This window comes from Patella vulgata, chromosome 8, assembly GCF_932274485.2.
Source record: "Patella vulgata chromosome 8, xgPatVulg1.2, whole genome shotgun sequence".
Classification (NCBI taxonomy): Eukaryota; Metazoa; Mollusca; class Gastropoda; family Patellidae; genus Patella; species Patella vulgata.
The window spans coordinates 23,022,498-23,040,414 of record NC_065886.2 but is presented as its reverse complement, the minus strand read 5'-3'; the positions used below and the strand labels follow the sequence as shown (position 1 = coordinate 23,040,414).

The 17,917-nt window shown below is 35.2% G+C and overlaps 1 protein-coding gene across 1 annotated transcript; it reads left to right on the top strand.

The window, feature by feature from the left end:
* Positions 1-4,619: 4,619 nt before the first annotated feature.
* LOC126830813 (uncharacterized) lies at positions 4,620-17,683 on the top strand. The gene is made up of 7 exons (XM_050561225.2): positions 4,620-5,228; positions 13,043-13,115; positions 14,488-14,573; positions 14,926-15,033; positions 15,284-15,343; positions 15,699-15,779; positions 16,178-17,683. The coding sequence occupies exons 1-7, from the start codon at positions 5,154-5,156 to the stop codon at positions 16,541-16,543; spliced, it is 849 nt and encodes a 282-aa protein (XP_050417182.1). The 5' UTR covers positions 4,620-5,153; the 3' UTR covers positions 16,544-17,683.
* The last annotated feature ends 234 nt before the right edge of the window (positions 17,684-17,917 follow it).

Genomic DNA, 17,917 nt, shown 5'->3' with positions numbered 1-17,917 from the left:
TTGTGGATTGAAATTATTACCATTTTCATTAGCCCAGTCGGTGCAGAAAAGTAGGACGTTAAGCCACATTTCATTTCATTAGATACAGATTAGAATATAAATAAATGGCAACGACCAGAGTTCTTCTTTAAAGTTACTAATTATTATTAATAAGGTATAAACCATCGCAATTAATACATTTTAAAAACATAAGAGTGCGACTGTGGGAGTACGACACAAGCATTGTTCACCATTAACAAAAGCATTTATTTCACCTCGTGACAGGTAGCGGTTAGAACAAGAAACCTACATTAGGAAATAATGTCAACTTGGGTTTATTAAACGGTAACAAAACCGACTATCCAGCACCATCCACATGGTGGTATCAAACACGCTTAATTTTAGTGAAAGTATTTTCTGAGTTATTGCCCCTGACTTATCTGATGGTTGAAAAGCTGGTCTAATATTAATTGGCATCAATGTTTCATAATCCCTTGACAGTCCTTAATTTGACGGGCTTTTACTTGGTCATGTATTATTATTAGACAGAAAAGCGTCAGGACTTCAATAAAAAAAAAAGCCTATTATTAATTTATCAAAATGTGTCGTGTAATGTGTTATTCTCGATGTTTCGAAATTCGTTGAATATTAAATAAAAATAACAAAGGGTTTTTTAATCCTTACGCGGAGCTACAAGTGGTGTTTTTTATTTGCTTTTTGTTTTGCTTTTTTTTTTTGTTTTTTTTTTTTGTTTTTTAAAACAAGCGTGGTTTAACGTTTTAAAAAATATTTTAACAGATTTGACCTACATCATTGTGCACTTTTATGAATTCTAAATAGATCGTGTGATGTCTTGTATTCAAATAGAAAAAATAACCTTTTTGAAAACATGGTAAATAGCGGTGTGGTAGTTTGTCAAAGAATAGTGAGGGTTGTATATTAAAGTGTCGTTATTATGTAAGAGACGTATTTTAAATTTCTAGTTGTATTGTAATAAAACAGGGGGTGGGATGTAAGTTAACTGATGTTGGTGGTACAAACGTGAGTTATAGTATATAATAGACGTGATAGACAAAAATACATGGTAACATGTCTCCAACCAAACCAAACATACCACAATATAACTAAAAACATCTATTGACTTTAACACTTAAACACGTTCTACTTTGCACAATTCGTGTAAGTCTGGTTTAAAGATCTGGAACAGACTGCGGGTACAGAAAAAAGTTCCACACGATGCAGCGATAGATGGCATAGCAACAAGGGGCGGTGTATCCACGGGTGGGGCGAGGGGGGCGGTTCGAGTTTTTGAGAGCTTTTTTAAAAAACATGCTGGGGTTGTTCCGCTTGTCTTAAATGGGGTCCCTGGCTGGGAATGTGCCGCTTGTCCTAAGTGGGGTCCTGATCGAAATTCATATAATACATACATACTGAGTTTTCCAGATGAAGCCTAGAATACGATCCATGGGTTGCAGTTTCATGCCTAGCCATCTTTCGGCGTACTAACGGTGCGTATATTAGTTGCCTAGCAGGACTGTTGTTTATTTTTTTTTTTTATTAAAAAAAACAAAATCAATTGCGAATTACTTACGAAACTTACGCTGTCTGTTACAAAAAGGACACAAAGCTGGTTGAACGACATTTTATTTCCTAATTCGACGATTTTACTCGAAGACACTAACTATGCTTCGAGAATTTTGAGAAGTATTTACTCTGCTTCCAATTCATAAAATTGAAAGTGTTTTTTTTTTTTTTTGTCGCCTTTGCGTGTAGTGTATGACAGAAAATGTAAACATTCAGGACTGAGATCTACACTTAAAGTAGATAGTTATTTGTGTCCATGCAAAATGAGGCGAATTATATTCGACCATATTAAAAATTTTCGGTGTTTTAAATTGTAGAGGGTTTAATGCATGTAGACAATATACTGCAATTCCAAATCTCATGAGGGCTAACGTCCACTTGCACACAGACTGATGTCGCAGACAAGTATTTTCAAAGAAACAGACTTGTTTGAGAATCAATCGGGGAAGATAGACGATCAATATAGAATCATAGTGTTGACAATGTATGATGCCATTATCCTCTCCAAATTAGGTAGGCATACATACAGACTGGTCATTTTAAAGAGAGAAATCCAACACCCCGTTTGACGTTAATTTTTATTATAAATTAATAGGATCACATTGTGATTCAATTTCATTGATGCAAAGCATTAATTATGATATCACATATTATGTCAGTATCATAATATATCGCGCTTTGAATGCCCTTCTGGTGATAAAGGATAAAGCACACGACCGTGACACTTTTCTCATAAAAGTCCTGTTTTAATCAAAAAAAATTGTACCTGAGCGGTGGGAGTGGCGGGGGGGGGGGGAGGGGCACACTGTATGGTATATACCCGTCCTCATTAGCCTGTTTGGTGCAGAAAAATAGGACGTTCAACCCCATTGGAGATAGGGGCGCCTTCTCAACCTCGTGGGTTTACTCCGGGTACCCCCCCCCCCCACACACACAAGAAAGTCCCATGCGCGTGCGCTAAAATAAAGAAAATAAGACAACTTGTCAGCAATATAACCTTCGGTGGAAGTGAACGTTAAACACCAATAGAAAAGGGGCGTGAAATTGTCTGCGATACCACCCTCGGTGGAAGTGGCCGTTAAAGCCCACGAACGAACGAAGGCGGAAAAGTAAATCGATGCCTAGCTGCAACTTCATTCACCCAATAAATCTAGCCTGAAACCAAGTGCCACGCGATTAACTATATAATTATATTTTAAAACAAAAGAGCAGACTAATGGGTTTAAAAACAATATTTACCGAAGCCAAGTGTCAGATGCTGATTCCTATTGATTAATCAACCTATAAATCACCGGACCAGATCATCTATACCATTTATATCCATTTAATCTTTTAGCGGCTAAGTGTGGACAATGAATCGGTTAATTGTCCTTTTGGCTTTTGCTTATCAAGAGATTAAAATAATACTTTTATAATTAAAAGGTGTTACGTGTGGAGACCAATAAAAGAAACCAGTTGATTTATATCCCCCTATCATTAAAGCAGAATTTAATCTCTAAGAATAATGTATCGATAATCGGCTAACACGTATGGTACCAATATATTGGTTTCTTCTATTGTTAAAGGTCAAATAGAAGTTTAAATTTGGGGGCAGCCTGTGACGCGTGCACGAAATTCTTATTTCACTTTGTCTTTAATTCAATTAAAGAGGCCCAAATTCCTTAAAAATCAGTTCTTGACATATAACTACATGGAATAAAATTAATGTGTATTACTAAGCGATGTTTCTCCCTACGATTATACAGCCTTTTTCAAAATCCCAGTTGAAACTTTGCTTGAATAGTATTTTTATTCCATCCTGAATTTTGTCCTAAGTATGTCCCGGTCAATTACTGAATGTCATTGAAACAATTCTATTTCGCAGCAGTATAGAGAATGCGTAAGGCATCCCGGATCCACAAACGTTCTAATTCAATTTAAACAACATTTAAAATACTCTAAATAGAACTATAAAATTGTTTGAATCGTTTGCGAATGGAAATAAAATCTGAAGAATTTAGTCAGTTATAAAAATGTTAAAAAATGAAATACATGAAGCCCATTTATGTAAATTTAATGATAAACATTGAAATGTGTGATTAACAAAATGGTAACAGAAATCCTAATTCATTCCATTTAGATTATGATTTTTAAATTTTGTGAAATTAGTTTTCGACTTTCTAATAAAGATACCGTTTGTACAACAACCCAAAAAACGATAGAAAAAAAACCGAAGAAAATGTGACCCTGAACTTTCGATGGGATAAATTATAAATGTTGTACTATTGAATGGAGAGCAGGGATAACATTTGTTTCACAGCGGGATACGTCGAGGTTGTCAATTCACACCGTCTTATTTCTGTTTCTCTGTACATAATACAAGAGAAAATTTCAATTAAGTGTCACAATTAAAACCATAAAAAAGTAAAGCTAATTTGTTCAAAATGATTTACAAATGGCCTTCAATCTTTAGAAAAATATGGTTAATTTCTCTCAAATTTGTCACATCCGTTAGTATTGTGAATAGTTTGACAAAGACATTTTATTAAAATAAAACACAATGTTCTTTCTATAAAGTTTGTGATATCCGTTGCTTTTAAAAGCATTTCGAAAAAGGTCGTCGTCATCTTCATTCATTTGATAATAAAACCAAAAGTAGAAAAGGTTTTAACCTGCTCGCAAAAGGTGACATTGCACAAAGAAAGAACATCGGGAAAGTCATTTCTTTCACTCTCATTTCGAAAAGATTAAAATACAAATTTACACGTTATTAATAAAATGACTAACACCATTATAATCTTGTCTTTTTGTTCAAATAAAACAATAAAAATTCCATGATGCAAGCTGAAAAATAAATGTAACAAAAAAAACCCCAACAATACATTGTTTAAAATGAGACGTACGTATAAATTACTATAAAAATACATTTTGTTAAGCAGGACATTTTGAATACAAAATTATTCTTTTCATGAACACGTGTCTTTGTTTTTATTTAATTTTCTAGTCAAAACAGCAAAAATGAGTTGATTTTACATCACGTCACTTTTTGATGACAAATGACTTATATAATCGAGTATACAACATCAAATTGTATGCCGTTAAATAGTCTCGGTTGTCGAGAGCATATAGAGTCAAAGTGAGAGAAATAACTCGTAGCTTGTGACAGGTAAATACAGCCAGTGAACCGAGACGGGGGTTTGTATTTGGTGATTAACTCTTTGTACCTGTACAGGTATTTAAGCACGGGTAACCCTGTGGGAACGATGACCTCACTGACGTGAAACACCTTCAATTTGATTTACCGTTTACTTGTGTTATACCTGTGCATCTACCTGAGTAGGATATAAAGTGATCTACCGTAGTAAGAAAGGAGTGAACGTTTAGTATGATTTGACGCGAATTTCTAAAAGAAAAGAATTGAGAAGCGGTGTAACTTTTAGACTCTCTAACTTTCGTAGAAAAGGTGATGGTTTCATCTTGAAAGAATGTGAACGATTGAACTATTAAAACCTATAGGACCGTTATGCGAATTCTGGTTACTTGGAGTGGAATTATATATTAAAGTACTGAATTATAAACTTAGTAGACTTTGTGTATGTATTTGAGAGACTATGGCTATTATTACCAAGTTTTTGTGTTGGCCCAATACACGTGTGGGAAGTGCTGTGTGTGGATATTATACACTGGTATGTATGGTGATCAATGTCTTGTCTTAAATCATTGTCTTATATTATATAAAATATCATAATACAACAATACTTATGATTATAATCACCATGTTTATTGCACTCTAACGTTTCTACAAGAGTTCACAGTATAAACCAAATACATTAAAACCAGTATTATCACCACCAAAGTTTAAATCGGAATGATGTTTCAACAATGATTCTGTGTCATTTCCGAGCATATCAGTAAACATAACGATTGCACCCAGTCTAAGTATTCTAGAAATTAAAATATTATGGGTCAATTTCTAAATCCATTAAATCAACTAGGGTGGAATATAAATCATATATATTATATTGTTTACGCGTGTTACATTTGATTATGTCGCAAAACATATTATACGAATGTGATCAAATGGCGACAGCACCCCATATATATTTACAAGGACTGACTGGGATATCAATCATTTCAATTCACTGATTAGGCAAAATATTTGGTGATAGGAAATAAATCGATGTCTCATTTAGATTTCATACATGACTGTACCAGTAATATATTTTGTATAGACGTAGCCGGCGCAAATAAAATCCTTCCATCGCATAAGATATTAAAATTAACCGCGATTTTACGGATCTATCTTACTAGGTAATCTTTAATTAAGGTTTTTAAATGTCTACTCCCTTTTCTGGTTCAATAAAAATGCTAAATTAGTACATATTAATGATGAATCATATCGGCATTTTAAAAGGAAATATTAATACGAAAACCATTTACAAAGATTGTACAAGAAACCCCTGTTCACCAGAGTGGTTATAGTGAAGAGAGTTTTGGTTTGGTATTCCAATTGCTGAGGGTTCTTCCACCTTTATGGTTAACGCACACAATAGTGTTTGCATTAAAATATCACGTCAAGTTTTTGACTAATCAAATTGTTCCTTTTGGTATATATGTGGTGCTGAATATGATGGGCGAGCGTACATGATTCTACATGACGTGAGTGAATATCCAATTGGAAGAGGATTACTGTTAATCCTTCTGGTAGAACAACACAATGAAATACTTTCTGAAAGTTATAATGTCAGAAAAAATATACGATACGAAATTTAAATGTAATTTACACCCTAGTTAGGAAATGATGCACATTTATACATACCCATGGACAAATTCGCGACGTCTATATAATACACGCATGGACAGACATTATATAATTTTTATCCATATATGTTATTCGCTATTTTTCACACGGATGATGAATATTTTAGTAATTTGTATTTAAGCGTTAGATCTAAAAGTTTAATACATTTGATCTGTTGAAAATTGGTCTTTGATCGTTTGAACGCGACATTTCTTTTACCAGTGTACATTTATGTATGTATTTATAGGAAATCATAAAAAAGTCACTTTAAACATCACATATTCATTTTCACAAATACATGCTAACTATTTATTATCTGATAATGTTCCCTTTCATATAGAATAGTAAACAAAATATGTTTACAAACGAATAAAGTATGTGTAAGGTGAAAGAAATCTTTATTTGCATACGTTTAAAAGCATAATTATTCTGTTCCGGTTTCCCCTTATCAGTGGGTGCAGAGTATGGGTGTCCGGTAGGGACGAAAACCCGGATCCACATGTGTAAAAGAATCCTTGAAGGTTTGAATTCGATGAAGAGTATCCGGAAACGCCGCTACCCGGACACAAATACCCTAAATGCATAGTGTATAGCGCATGCCCGTCTTTATTGGCCCTGTTTGTCTAGAAATTTTGGACGTTAAACCCCATTTTCATTTTAGAAAGAAAAACGTACCTAAAATGCCTGTAGTAAAACTACAGTGTAACACTGTATAATAAGCTATTATACCAGTACTCATACCAGCAGTGAAAGTGACTTAATATCTCGTAACGGTATCTATAATGGAGACCATTAAACACAGCTCAATCAATCCAACATGTAATGATATTTGTACAGACACTATTAAACATGACCTGACATTTGTTGAGGGATCAAGTTATTTGACTTGAAGTGCGACCCAACCAATTCAAATATCTAGTACATATTCTTTAAAACACTCAGGCTAATAAAATGATTTTCTTGTTTTGCCGGAACCTAGAACCTAACAGGGCTTGGTTGAAAGAAAGGAAAAAAACTAAGAAATGACATATTGCCGTGGGAACTTACTGCGCTCACTCCTTTATGAATAAAGCTACATTTGATACCCATCACTTTCTGAATATTTGACTCCATAATGAGGACATGTTTGTGGTCAATTTAAATATTAAATGAAATGTCTATGGATTTGTATCATACAACGACGCATGCATTTCACCGAACAAAAAACTTGCGTTTAACTTCCACTCAACACAAACTATGTCATTTCGGGGCTTGTATGGTATATCTTTATTTCCATAATTCACAGTTTAGCATCGGGAGGAAACTGGATGTTCCACAGGTTAGGCAGGTAACGCTACCTCCTGATATCACTTGGCGGAAGCGGAGGTAAAATAAAGCTATTTCATACACACACACACACACCTACATCCTTGTCGCGACGCGCCTGGGTTAGAAAGCACAAACGCTTGACGTACCAATCCCCTATTTGAGAACGGTTTCACCATTGCTATCAAGGAAGCTGTAACTATAAACGGATAAACATTGCAATTCTCGGGATTGTTTTTTTTTCTTTGCTTTGAAGCAGTAATGCGTCTATGGAATGATTTTTATCAGCCTTTAGTCCTACAAGTTTTAGAATGTGCATATTAATTCAGAAATTCTAATATTTGAAATATTCTCGAATAGCGCCCCGGTACCGTACTTGTAATATTCGAATAATAACAATTGTTTATCTCCCTACGAAATCATTTATTGAAAAACAAACAGACTGGACGCGTTTGGCTATGAATAATAACAATATTGATACTTTAAAAATACGAATAATAAGAGATGTGGGCACTATTTTCAAAGGTAATGAAACACTGACAAACAATCTATTGATTACCCTTCCTACTCACCACAAAGATAAAGAAAACCAACCCTACTATAACCCCTTACAGCCCTAGACAACCCATCTCACAATGACGTTGCTCCAGTTGGCGATTTCAATCAGAGAATGCCTATACATGTAACTAGAGACAAAGTTCAAATATTTGATTTTCATTACCGAGGTCACACACCTTGTCACCTATTGTCCCACGTGTCAAATACCGGGATAAAACTGACCCACCAGGTCATAAGTTGTATTCCTCCACCTTGTATTTAATTAGCTCACTTGAAATTACAGACGGTTATCCAGGTTATCAAAAACATCTCGATTCTGTAAGATAGTAGGCGCGGTTTATTGAGGCGTAGTGTTGGTGGGTAATTTTGTGATATGGAATTATAGAGTGCTTGAAGGTTATGAATAGAATTTTTTGTCTGGGTAAAACTAATATCACAAATTGGTTGAAGATTGGAGCCGCAAACGACATAATGCCACCAGCTTAATTATAATGAGGGTTTACTAGTTTTACTTTTTCACATCTCGGGTTTATAGAATCTCAGAAGGATTTCAATCTGTTAATTAGCTTGCTGTAAATAGTCCGGGAGCTAGGTGGGTTTTGTTCAACATGGAAGGTGCGGAAGGTTTGGCATGCTAGTGGTGTATGGCTGGGTTAGGAGACCCCAGAAACCCAATTCTTAAGTTGCGCCAGTGGTGGGTGTGGTAGGAGGAGCCACCCATAGTACCCCCCAAAATAGGTTTATTCAACATGGAAGGTGCAAGTTCCACTTCAATGGCATTTGAAAGAGGAATGTGCCCTGAATTAGGAAATATAACTTAAGAATGGGATTTTTGGTGGAAAGGTTACTTAAGAAGGGGTCAAAGGTCACTAATTAGCAATTTTTCGATTTTACTGAAAACGATTTTTCCATTTTCTCGTGATATATTCCAAGTATATTGCACAAAACTACATGGACATTATTGATAGTGCTAGGAGCAAAAATATGAGACATAAAATAAATGAAGTTTTAGCTAAAAGTATGAAATAATCTCAAAAATAACGAAAATATCACTCGACCCCCATCGGTAATTAAAATGTTAATCAACATGAAAGGTGCGAGTGAGAAACCAAGCCTAAATTGTATGGAATGATATCAGAAATCATTATTATCAACTTAAGAATGAAATTTCTGGTGGTCAGTGTACTTAAGAAGAGAATAATGCTGGCTTGCACCGAATGAACTCTAATTAGAAATTTAATTAAAATGAAAGGTGCGACATTGGAACAAGGTATGAAATGTAGGGACTGATAATCACAACCACTAACTTTTAAAGAATGACAGCCAATTCTTTTTTTGAATTGTCAGATATCCTCTCATCGTCTCATATAACAACTTTTCATCTTCAACGGAATTATCAGTGAAATGAAATTCGATCGTTTGTCTGTTACCGCTCGTTACTTCAGTCAGTTATATAGAAGGACAACTCATGTTTGACGTCACTTCCCGTTTCTTCACGTGCTTGTTACAAGTCTCCCGTAGCAATGATCTTTGTGTTAAAATTATATTTGGGATGTATTTAACGAGCTTTATCACATATTTTATAATGACTGACAAGAGGAAACTAAGCATTGTGGGCATATTGCACCGCTTGACACTGATTTTTTAAGGTTATTGGTCACATCTGCTGTTCTTAAGTTCATTTACCACCTAAATATTCATTCTTAAGTTAGTGGTTGTGAATCCTATGATCATTCCCTACATCATGTTCCAATGTCGCACCTTTCATGTTAATTAAATTTCTAATTATGGGTCATTCGGTGCAAACCAGCATTATTCTCTTCTTAAGTACACTGACCACCAGATATTTCATTCTTAAGTTGATGATAATGATTTCTGATATCATTCAGTACAATTTAGGCTTGGTTTCTCACTCGCATCTTTCATGTTGATTAACATTTTAATTACCGATGGGGGTCGAGTGATATTTTCGTTATTTTTGAGACTATTTCATACTTTTAGCTAAAACTTCATTTATTTTATGTCTCATATTTTTGCTCCTAGCACTATCAAAAATGTCCATGTAGTTTTGTGCAATATACTTGGAATATATCACGAGATATATATTCCTCTTTCAAATGCCATTGAAGTGGAACTTGCACCTTCCATGTTGAATAAACCCATTTTGGGGGGTACTATGGGTGGCTCCTCCTACGACACCCATCACTGGCGCAACTTAAGAATTTGGTTTCTGGGGTCTCCTAACCCAGCCATACACCACTAGCATGCCAAACCCTGCTCACCTTCCATGTTGAACAAAACCCACCTAGCTCCCGGACTAAAAGGGTTTTGTTCACAGTATGACTTGTGTCTCTTCTAGCGGAATTAACGTACTTTTATTTGTTAAAACCATTGCTTGTCATTTGCGGTTTTCCGTCAGTATCTTAATCCACGCCAAAATATAACCCGATTGATTGTTTAACATTATGAAGACGTATAACTCATTCAGGGTGTTGTTGTACCAGTTGTAGTGGGGACCTATCTTTAAAAGTACATTTTTTATGTAACTTTAGGAACCGATCTATTACATTTAAATGGGCAGTCTTAGGTTTGTTTATATAATCGTGTCACTTACCAGCCTTGGACCAAATACCACAATCATAAATTTAGATCATTTTTTTTTTGTTATCATCATATAGATTTTCAAGTTCAAGGTAAGTAGAGTACCCACGAGACAGCCACGCGTGTGATATTCAGTAATGCAACGGTGTATTCTATTCAAATCCAATTTAAAATTGACAGAAAGAGGTGTGTATAACATGATCACGGCCGCTGCTGTTAACACCCGTTTCGGTATATTGCTGCGAGGACACTCATTTCAGTCTTGATTTGCCAGTTTTGATTGTCTGGAAGTTAAATTGACCGACTTGGAGTACTTGCTTGTCAGTCAATTTATATGTCATGAAATTAGACTTTTAAACAATTTAACCGTAAAATACAATATTATAAACACATTTAAATTATAGATTTTATGCGCACAAATGAAGAAAAAAAATTGATCGGAAACACCTGTGGGGGGGGGGGGGGGTCGCTGAATGGGAGTGGCTGTTCGTATAGATTCTACTGTATTATACCGTTATTGTCGTATTCAAATAACAGGACTGGGGGACACATTGCTCCATCTCACATTCCTGCCCATTTGAGTTGAGGTAACCAACAAAAACCAACCAAAAAAAAATTCTAGGGCAAGATCAATAATCATTAAAGCATAATGTAGGTATATAAAATGGAGTTTAACGTCTTACATGTTTGCACCAGAATAATTGAGATCAGCAAACACCATGCAGTGTGCAATGACGGAACGTTTGACCGGGCAGCGTTTCCGCCAACTATTCAGTGGTCAAGAGTGCACGTCTCGCCAACGATTACTCAACTGGATCTAGGCTTTTTGTACCTTCTCCAAACGACTGACAGGACTGCTGGAAAATCTCGCTCAACATCGGGATGGAATACGAGACCAAGGAACCTACTGTTTAGTGAACCAGCACCATAAGCACAGAGCCACCGTGGCTCCCCAATAAATTATGGGATGCCAGAAGCATAATTTCATTGTAGGGAAGGAACATTTTGAATAATACTTTATGGGGTTTCGTTATTGATAATTCGCCCAAACATGACCCAGTCTATACGACCTGGGTGCTGCCCCGTTGTGCTTGTAAGTCCAGCAACCCATGAATTACTAGTCGGCTATTGTAATTAGAGATCCCAGAACCAACTATACATGCTATTATAACATTTTATCAAGTTTATAGACCGTGTAATGTGGCATAGGATTTCAACCGAATAATGACAGTCTCCTTGGGAGAAGCGAAGCAAGGCATTGTATAATAGTTTTCGCCCTTATGCTGTCGTCAAGGCCTAAAGCCACATCGAGATTTTTCAATTATTTTTTGGGAAACAGTGAAACATACACCATTTTTATGAGCCGATATGTTCATTCTAGTATTTTATCAATGTCTACCGGAGAATGTTCTTGAAATTAAATCGCCAATACCAACAGTTGAAAGAGCTGACAAATGCTGATTCTAGTTATTGTAGTTTAAACTAATAAACATGCCGAGACCTTCAGGTTTTAGTGCATGGTACAAAGCATAAGGGACACTTGTCATTGACATTGACGGAACACAAACGCCCATCCTCTTTATCCCATCCCCATAGCTAACCCAAAATTTTTGGTGTGTGTGTGTGTGGGGGGGGGGGGGCATAGCTATTTTTCGGCTAGCTATGGGCTGAATTTGCGACATTGGCGTATTATGAAATTTTGATATGAACATTTTAAAATTTTGAAGGAAGGAATACGACTTTAGCGTACCTATAGTGATTTATAAGAAAAACGAAAAGTTCGGAACCAAGTGCGACTTGTTTGAATTTTGAAGATTATCATGCTTGGTGCATGTTTGTATTATTCTCACCCCCATCGTGAATTTGACCTGGAAAATTTGCTACAATCTCCAATTCCGTTTTGTGCGTCGCCAATCACGTCGTGGGCGCCCAACTTATGTCACTCGGCTTTATGGGACGCCCATACCGAATGGGCACGTTGGTCATCGGCTTAGTATTGTGTTCAATGCAATGGCCCCCCCCCCCCGGGCGATAGCTAAGGGTCTGGTTCCTCCTGGATATTTTACTGGATTTTAATTTCCCGAAGAGTCAAATTCAGCAGTAACATAGTAACAATTGATTTTGATCAGTTTTATCAAAATATGACGAAGAGAGATAACATGCATGTAGTAAAGTCATTGTTTAAATATATTATAATTATATATAAAGTATCGTTTAATAATTCTGTCTTTACAGGTGATATCAGTGGTATGTTTGGGATTTTATCTGTTTAGATACATAGCTTTAGATGCCATCAGTAAATCTATAGGTAAATATATTATATAGTTATTAAACTGGTGCCGGTTGTTCAAAGCTTCGGATCGTTATCTTTAACGGAGAGAAAGTATGTTGCTAGAAGCAGATACGACATTGTCCTTTTCTGGCTCCCCAGTCACATGGATATAAAAGGGAACGATCAAGCAGATTTGTCTGCCTTAGATCATCCCTTATCCTAGTTTTTAGTTCCATACACAGATTTTAAAGCTTGCATAAATCATTTCATTTATGGCCGCTGGCGCAACGATCTTGGGATCTTGCAGGCAGAAATAAACTTTCATCACATTGGACCACATTAAGCGTCTCTTAGGAGACTGGCCCAACTCCTATAGAACTCTCGCATTGGCCACACTATTTAACACATATTTTCATCTTAAAGCGAGAGCCCCAACCAGAATGTGAACACTGTCATGTTCCTTTGACAGTTAAGCACATTTTGACTTGAGTGCAATCATCTCAAGAACATAAGATCGAAATACTGCCGATTCCAGTCTCTACTTCATCTATTTTCCCAACCGGGTTTATATTGTAAAATACTAGACTTTTTAAAAGAGACAAATTAAATTTTTATAAACAATTTTAATTGTAAATATATATATCATCTTATTTTTAATTTTTAAATATTTGTGAACATCAAGTTGTGATCTTTATTTTTAATTGTTTAATATACTGTGATATTTGTTTTTATTTGTGTACATGAATGCTTTGTGATACTAAATAGTTTGTCTCATTCACCAATATAGCCCGGTTGGAGCTGACGTGCCATAATAAAACCATATTTCATTCATTCATGCTGTTTAACGATGGCATTAGTCAGCTGTCAGTTACCCTTAGCAAAAATTCCTATAGATACCAGTCTAGTTTTCTTGTTGGGCGGTAATCACATTTTCTATGGGATGAAATTATATAGTATTTTTTTTTCAAGTTATCCCACTATTTTTTGTTAATACTAACTTCTTTAAGTTGCTATACATAAAAATTTAAAATTCAGCCAATGAACAAACAGTCTTCTCTTGCATCAACTTTAATCAGTCCGTTAGCTAACGGATAATGAAATTGGCTTTCCAGCAACAGAAATTTAACGGACTGTTAACAAACGACACGTTAGCAAGATAACGATCCGGTCCCTGGTGTATAACAATTTATCAGCAAATCTTTTGATTGCCGATCGTTTATCAGTAAATCGAAATGTATGTCTCTTACATATATATATATCAGTAAGTCTATTACATGGTGTACATCAGTACATATATGCATCTCAGCAAAATGCAGGTCCAATGTGTAATTCCAATTGAAAATCCAATTATATGGTTACAATTTGTCAGTGATTGCTTCTAAATTTATTTCCTATTTTCTATTTCCAGAATTTAAAGGAATTATATATGCTGGGTTTTTTCTGTATTCGTTGTTAATAGCTGTATCTTTAATATTACTACCCGGTGTTTATATGGTATGTTATTTTGAAGGCACACTAAGCCTCTTTCATTTGGATTGATCTGATGTGGTTTTTTTCGTCTAATGGTGGACAAGGTCGTCACTCATCTTGTTGTTCATGGAGGCGCGACACTCTTCGAAAAAGCCTAAGCACGATCGACTTTAAACTTTCATGTTTGCCCATTATACAATTGTGCATCGATTGACGGATTTCGATTTTATACTTTATTAATACTGTTCCTATTTATCGTTTCAACGGTTGGTGCACGTTGGTGTATGGTCTTATTATATATTTTGAATTGTTGGGATTTAAGATAATTGTCTTAGTTGAGTAAAATCTTAATACATGTATAATATTGTATTTACAGGATAAGCGTTTACTGATGTTACCATGGATCTATATATTAGTTGTAACTGTTTTATATGAAACTGGCGCTGTTGCTCTTCTAACAACAGTTCATCTAGAATATGAAAAGGTAAAATATTTTAACAAATTTCTTTATGAAGGAGAAAATGGTAAAATTTTCAAACCCAGTTATCTGGAATAAGAAAAGGGACAAAATACTTTTCAAGAAACCAAAATTATTGTCACTGTGAAAGAAATCATTCATTCACTGAGTCAGAATTGCACGACATATTCTAGTTGTTATTCATTTTTCCCCATATCAAATGATATTATATACACACGTTCAAATTATAAGTTCGTTCCTGGTTTATGTGTTTCAGAAATTACAGCCGTGGGAGATTATAGCCGTTTGTTTTTATATGGTGCGCCTTGTTGCTAATGTAAGTATTTTATTTGGAAATGTGATACTATATACCCAACAAAATATTGTATTGTTTACGATTATTACACATTTTGGAATATATGGCATTCCGTAAAATTAATAATAATAGTTCGACAAGAGCTTTTCTTTTGTCTGTAACGCTATGTCGTATATTTTCAGTGTTATTGTTTTGCTTATGCTACACTATGTCCGGTCGTATATTTTCAGTATTATTGTTTTGCTTAATGTCGTATATTTTGCTTGTTACGTAATGTCGTATATTTTCAGTATAATTGTTTTGCTTATGTTACGTAATGTCGTATATTTTCAGTGTTATTGTTTTGCTTATGTTACGTTATGGCATATATTTTCAGTGTTATTGTTTTGCATGTGTTGTGTCACAGTATCAGGAGTTAACGGAGGGAAGGGGGACGTATGATTTTCTTTATAAACAGGTAAAGTGTGCTCACATATTGTATACTTTATAAAACTCATACTAGAGGGATGCATGCTAGATGGCCAGATTTATTTTCGGATCATATAAATTCTGCTCTGCTTGTTCGTAGCCATGGTAGTCGTGGTCCGTAATTCAAGTTGATATGGTCTGTTTCAAATTGAAATTTAATTGGATTTAGCGACTTAATTATCGTAAAACCAACTGGACTAATGAAGCATATAGTTTCCAAATTGCCAGCAGATCATTAACGAGTCCCCTTTCTTGCTAGGCCCTTCGCCCTGCACCCAAAACAAGGTGTTGGGGTGGGGGAAGAGACATCTGAAGCAACCTGTGGATCTCCTGGTTTGTCAAACAGCCCCATACGTACTTTCATAATTGAACTTATTTTATTTTCAGCCAAACAGTACTGAACCAGATCCTGAGATGTACACGCCACCTCTCGGGGCTAATCTACCACCTTACACTTATGAAGATCAGCATAAAGAATATAGTCCACCAGATTATGATAATTTATCCTTTGAGAATGACGACGTGTTTACAACAGCGACGTCTGCGTGCGTTCATAATGAATGTCGTCACGAACTTTTAAGTGACATATCAGATTGCTGTGCTCCAGAAGTGATGACACCATCAGATGTGTATAGATGTGAATATGACGTGTTACAAACTGCTCTATCTGGTTCTGTGATAACACAGCCTATTGATGACGTGGTGGTTCCTGGTGTAGATTATCAGATGACTACACATTTAACTTGGATATAGAATAAGTGCAGTCATTTATATTAGATTACGATTAAATAGTGCAATGTTTTTATTTTGTTTCTACTCAAAATAAACGGGATTCAATATCGACTTAATCAAACCATAGCAACACGGCAACTGCCCGGGTCGCACTAGTTCTTCGCAGACTAGGAACAAACAACAGCATAGTTTGTAGCATTACTTGGTTAAGTATACAATTATTATAGACACTGATTTGGCGTGATGTACGACCTGGCAATCCTATACAATCGAAATCATTTTTGTATAAGAATCAAAAAAATTTCTGTGATATGTGACAAAAGTTTTAGTCCGAATTAACGAACAACTTCATTCGTTTTGGACGGAGACTGGGTGTGTATGAAATAACTTTATTTAGCATTGAACTTATATACTGTTTTATAAGACTTTTTTCACATTTGTTTACATAAGCGAGAATGTAAATGTCTTTTTTTTAACGGCTGTGAGCGGGTTTTTATATTCATTTGTTATCATAGCATTACCTGATTTCGTTCCTGGTGTGTGCTTTGAAACAAATCATTGTAAAATTTTATTCAATAATTCGTATGAGTGTATATCAGTAAGAATCGGAGATCCCGAGATGGAATCCACCTTATGATCCATCCATAGCAAAAATTTACCAGGTAAAGCACGTGTGAATTCGAGTAGCGCTGGGGCCCAGTTTCTGGTCCAAAAATATCGTCGGTGAGTTAGAAATTGGGTTGAGAACCTGCGTGCCTGTGGTATTTCCTCGTCTTTGAAAATATTGTGGTTGAATCGGAATTGTGTTGAGAACCTGAGTGCCTGTGGTATTTCCTCATCTTTGAAAGAATCTCTGTAACTAGAAGAGTCCTTTATTATATGACAGATCTAAATTATATAGTGCAATATATTAAGATAGTATTAATTATTTGTATTACATATCAGTTTGCGATTGTAACAGAATATGGATTAAGACTGATAATTCTTTTCACAAATATTGATCTATTTATAGTAATTCTTTTCATTCCATTTTTCCCCCCTGTTTTCAAGAAGAGTGTTTGTAAATTTACATCAGGTTTTATGGATCATTTATTATTTTGAGGCGGAAGGATCAGGGAGGAAACATGAGTTAGGAAGAAATCAACAAAGAAAATGAAGTCAAGTTCAAGAAATGTCAAGGATTTACCATTGGCCAGAGAATTATTAGTCTTAGTTTACATGAAATTAGAAGTTATCTCCATTTTAAAATTTAATTTAACTATAACTTCTTATATTTGAGTATAATTTGATAAAACAATGTTTGTATTATGTTGTTGGTGTTTTGTTTGTGTAAATAGCATCTCAGTGCATAAGTCCATGTTTTTATATCATATCAACCATAAATTATCCAGCAAT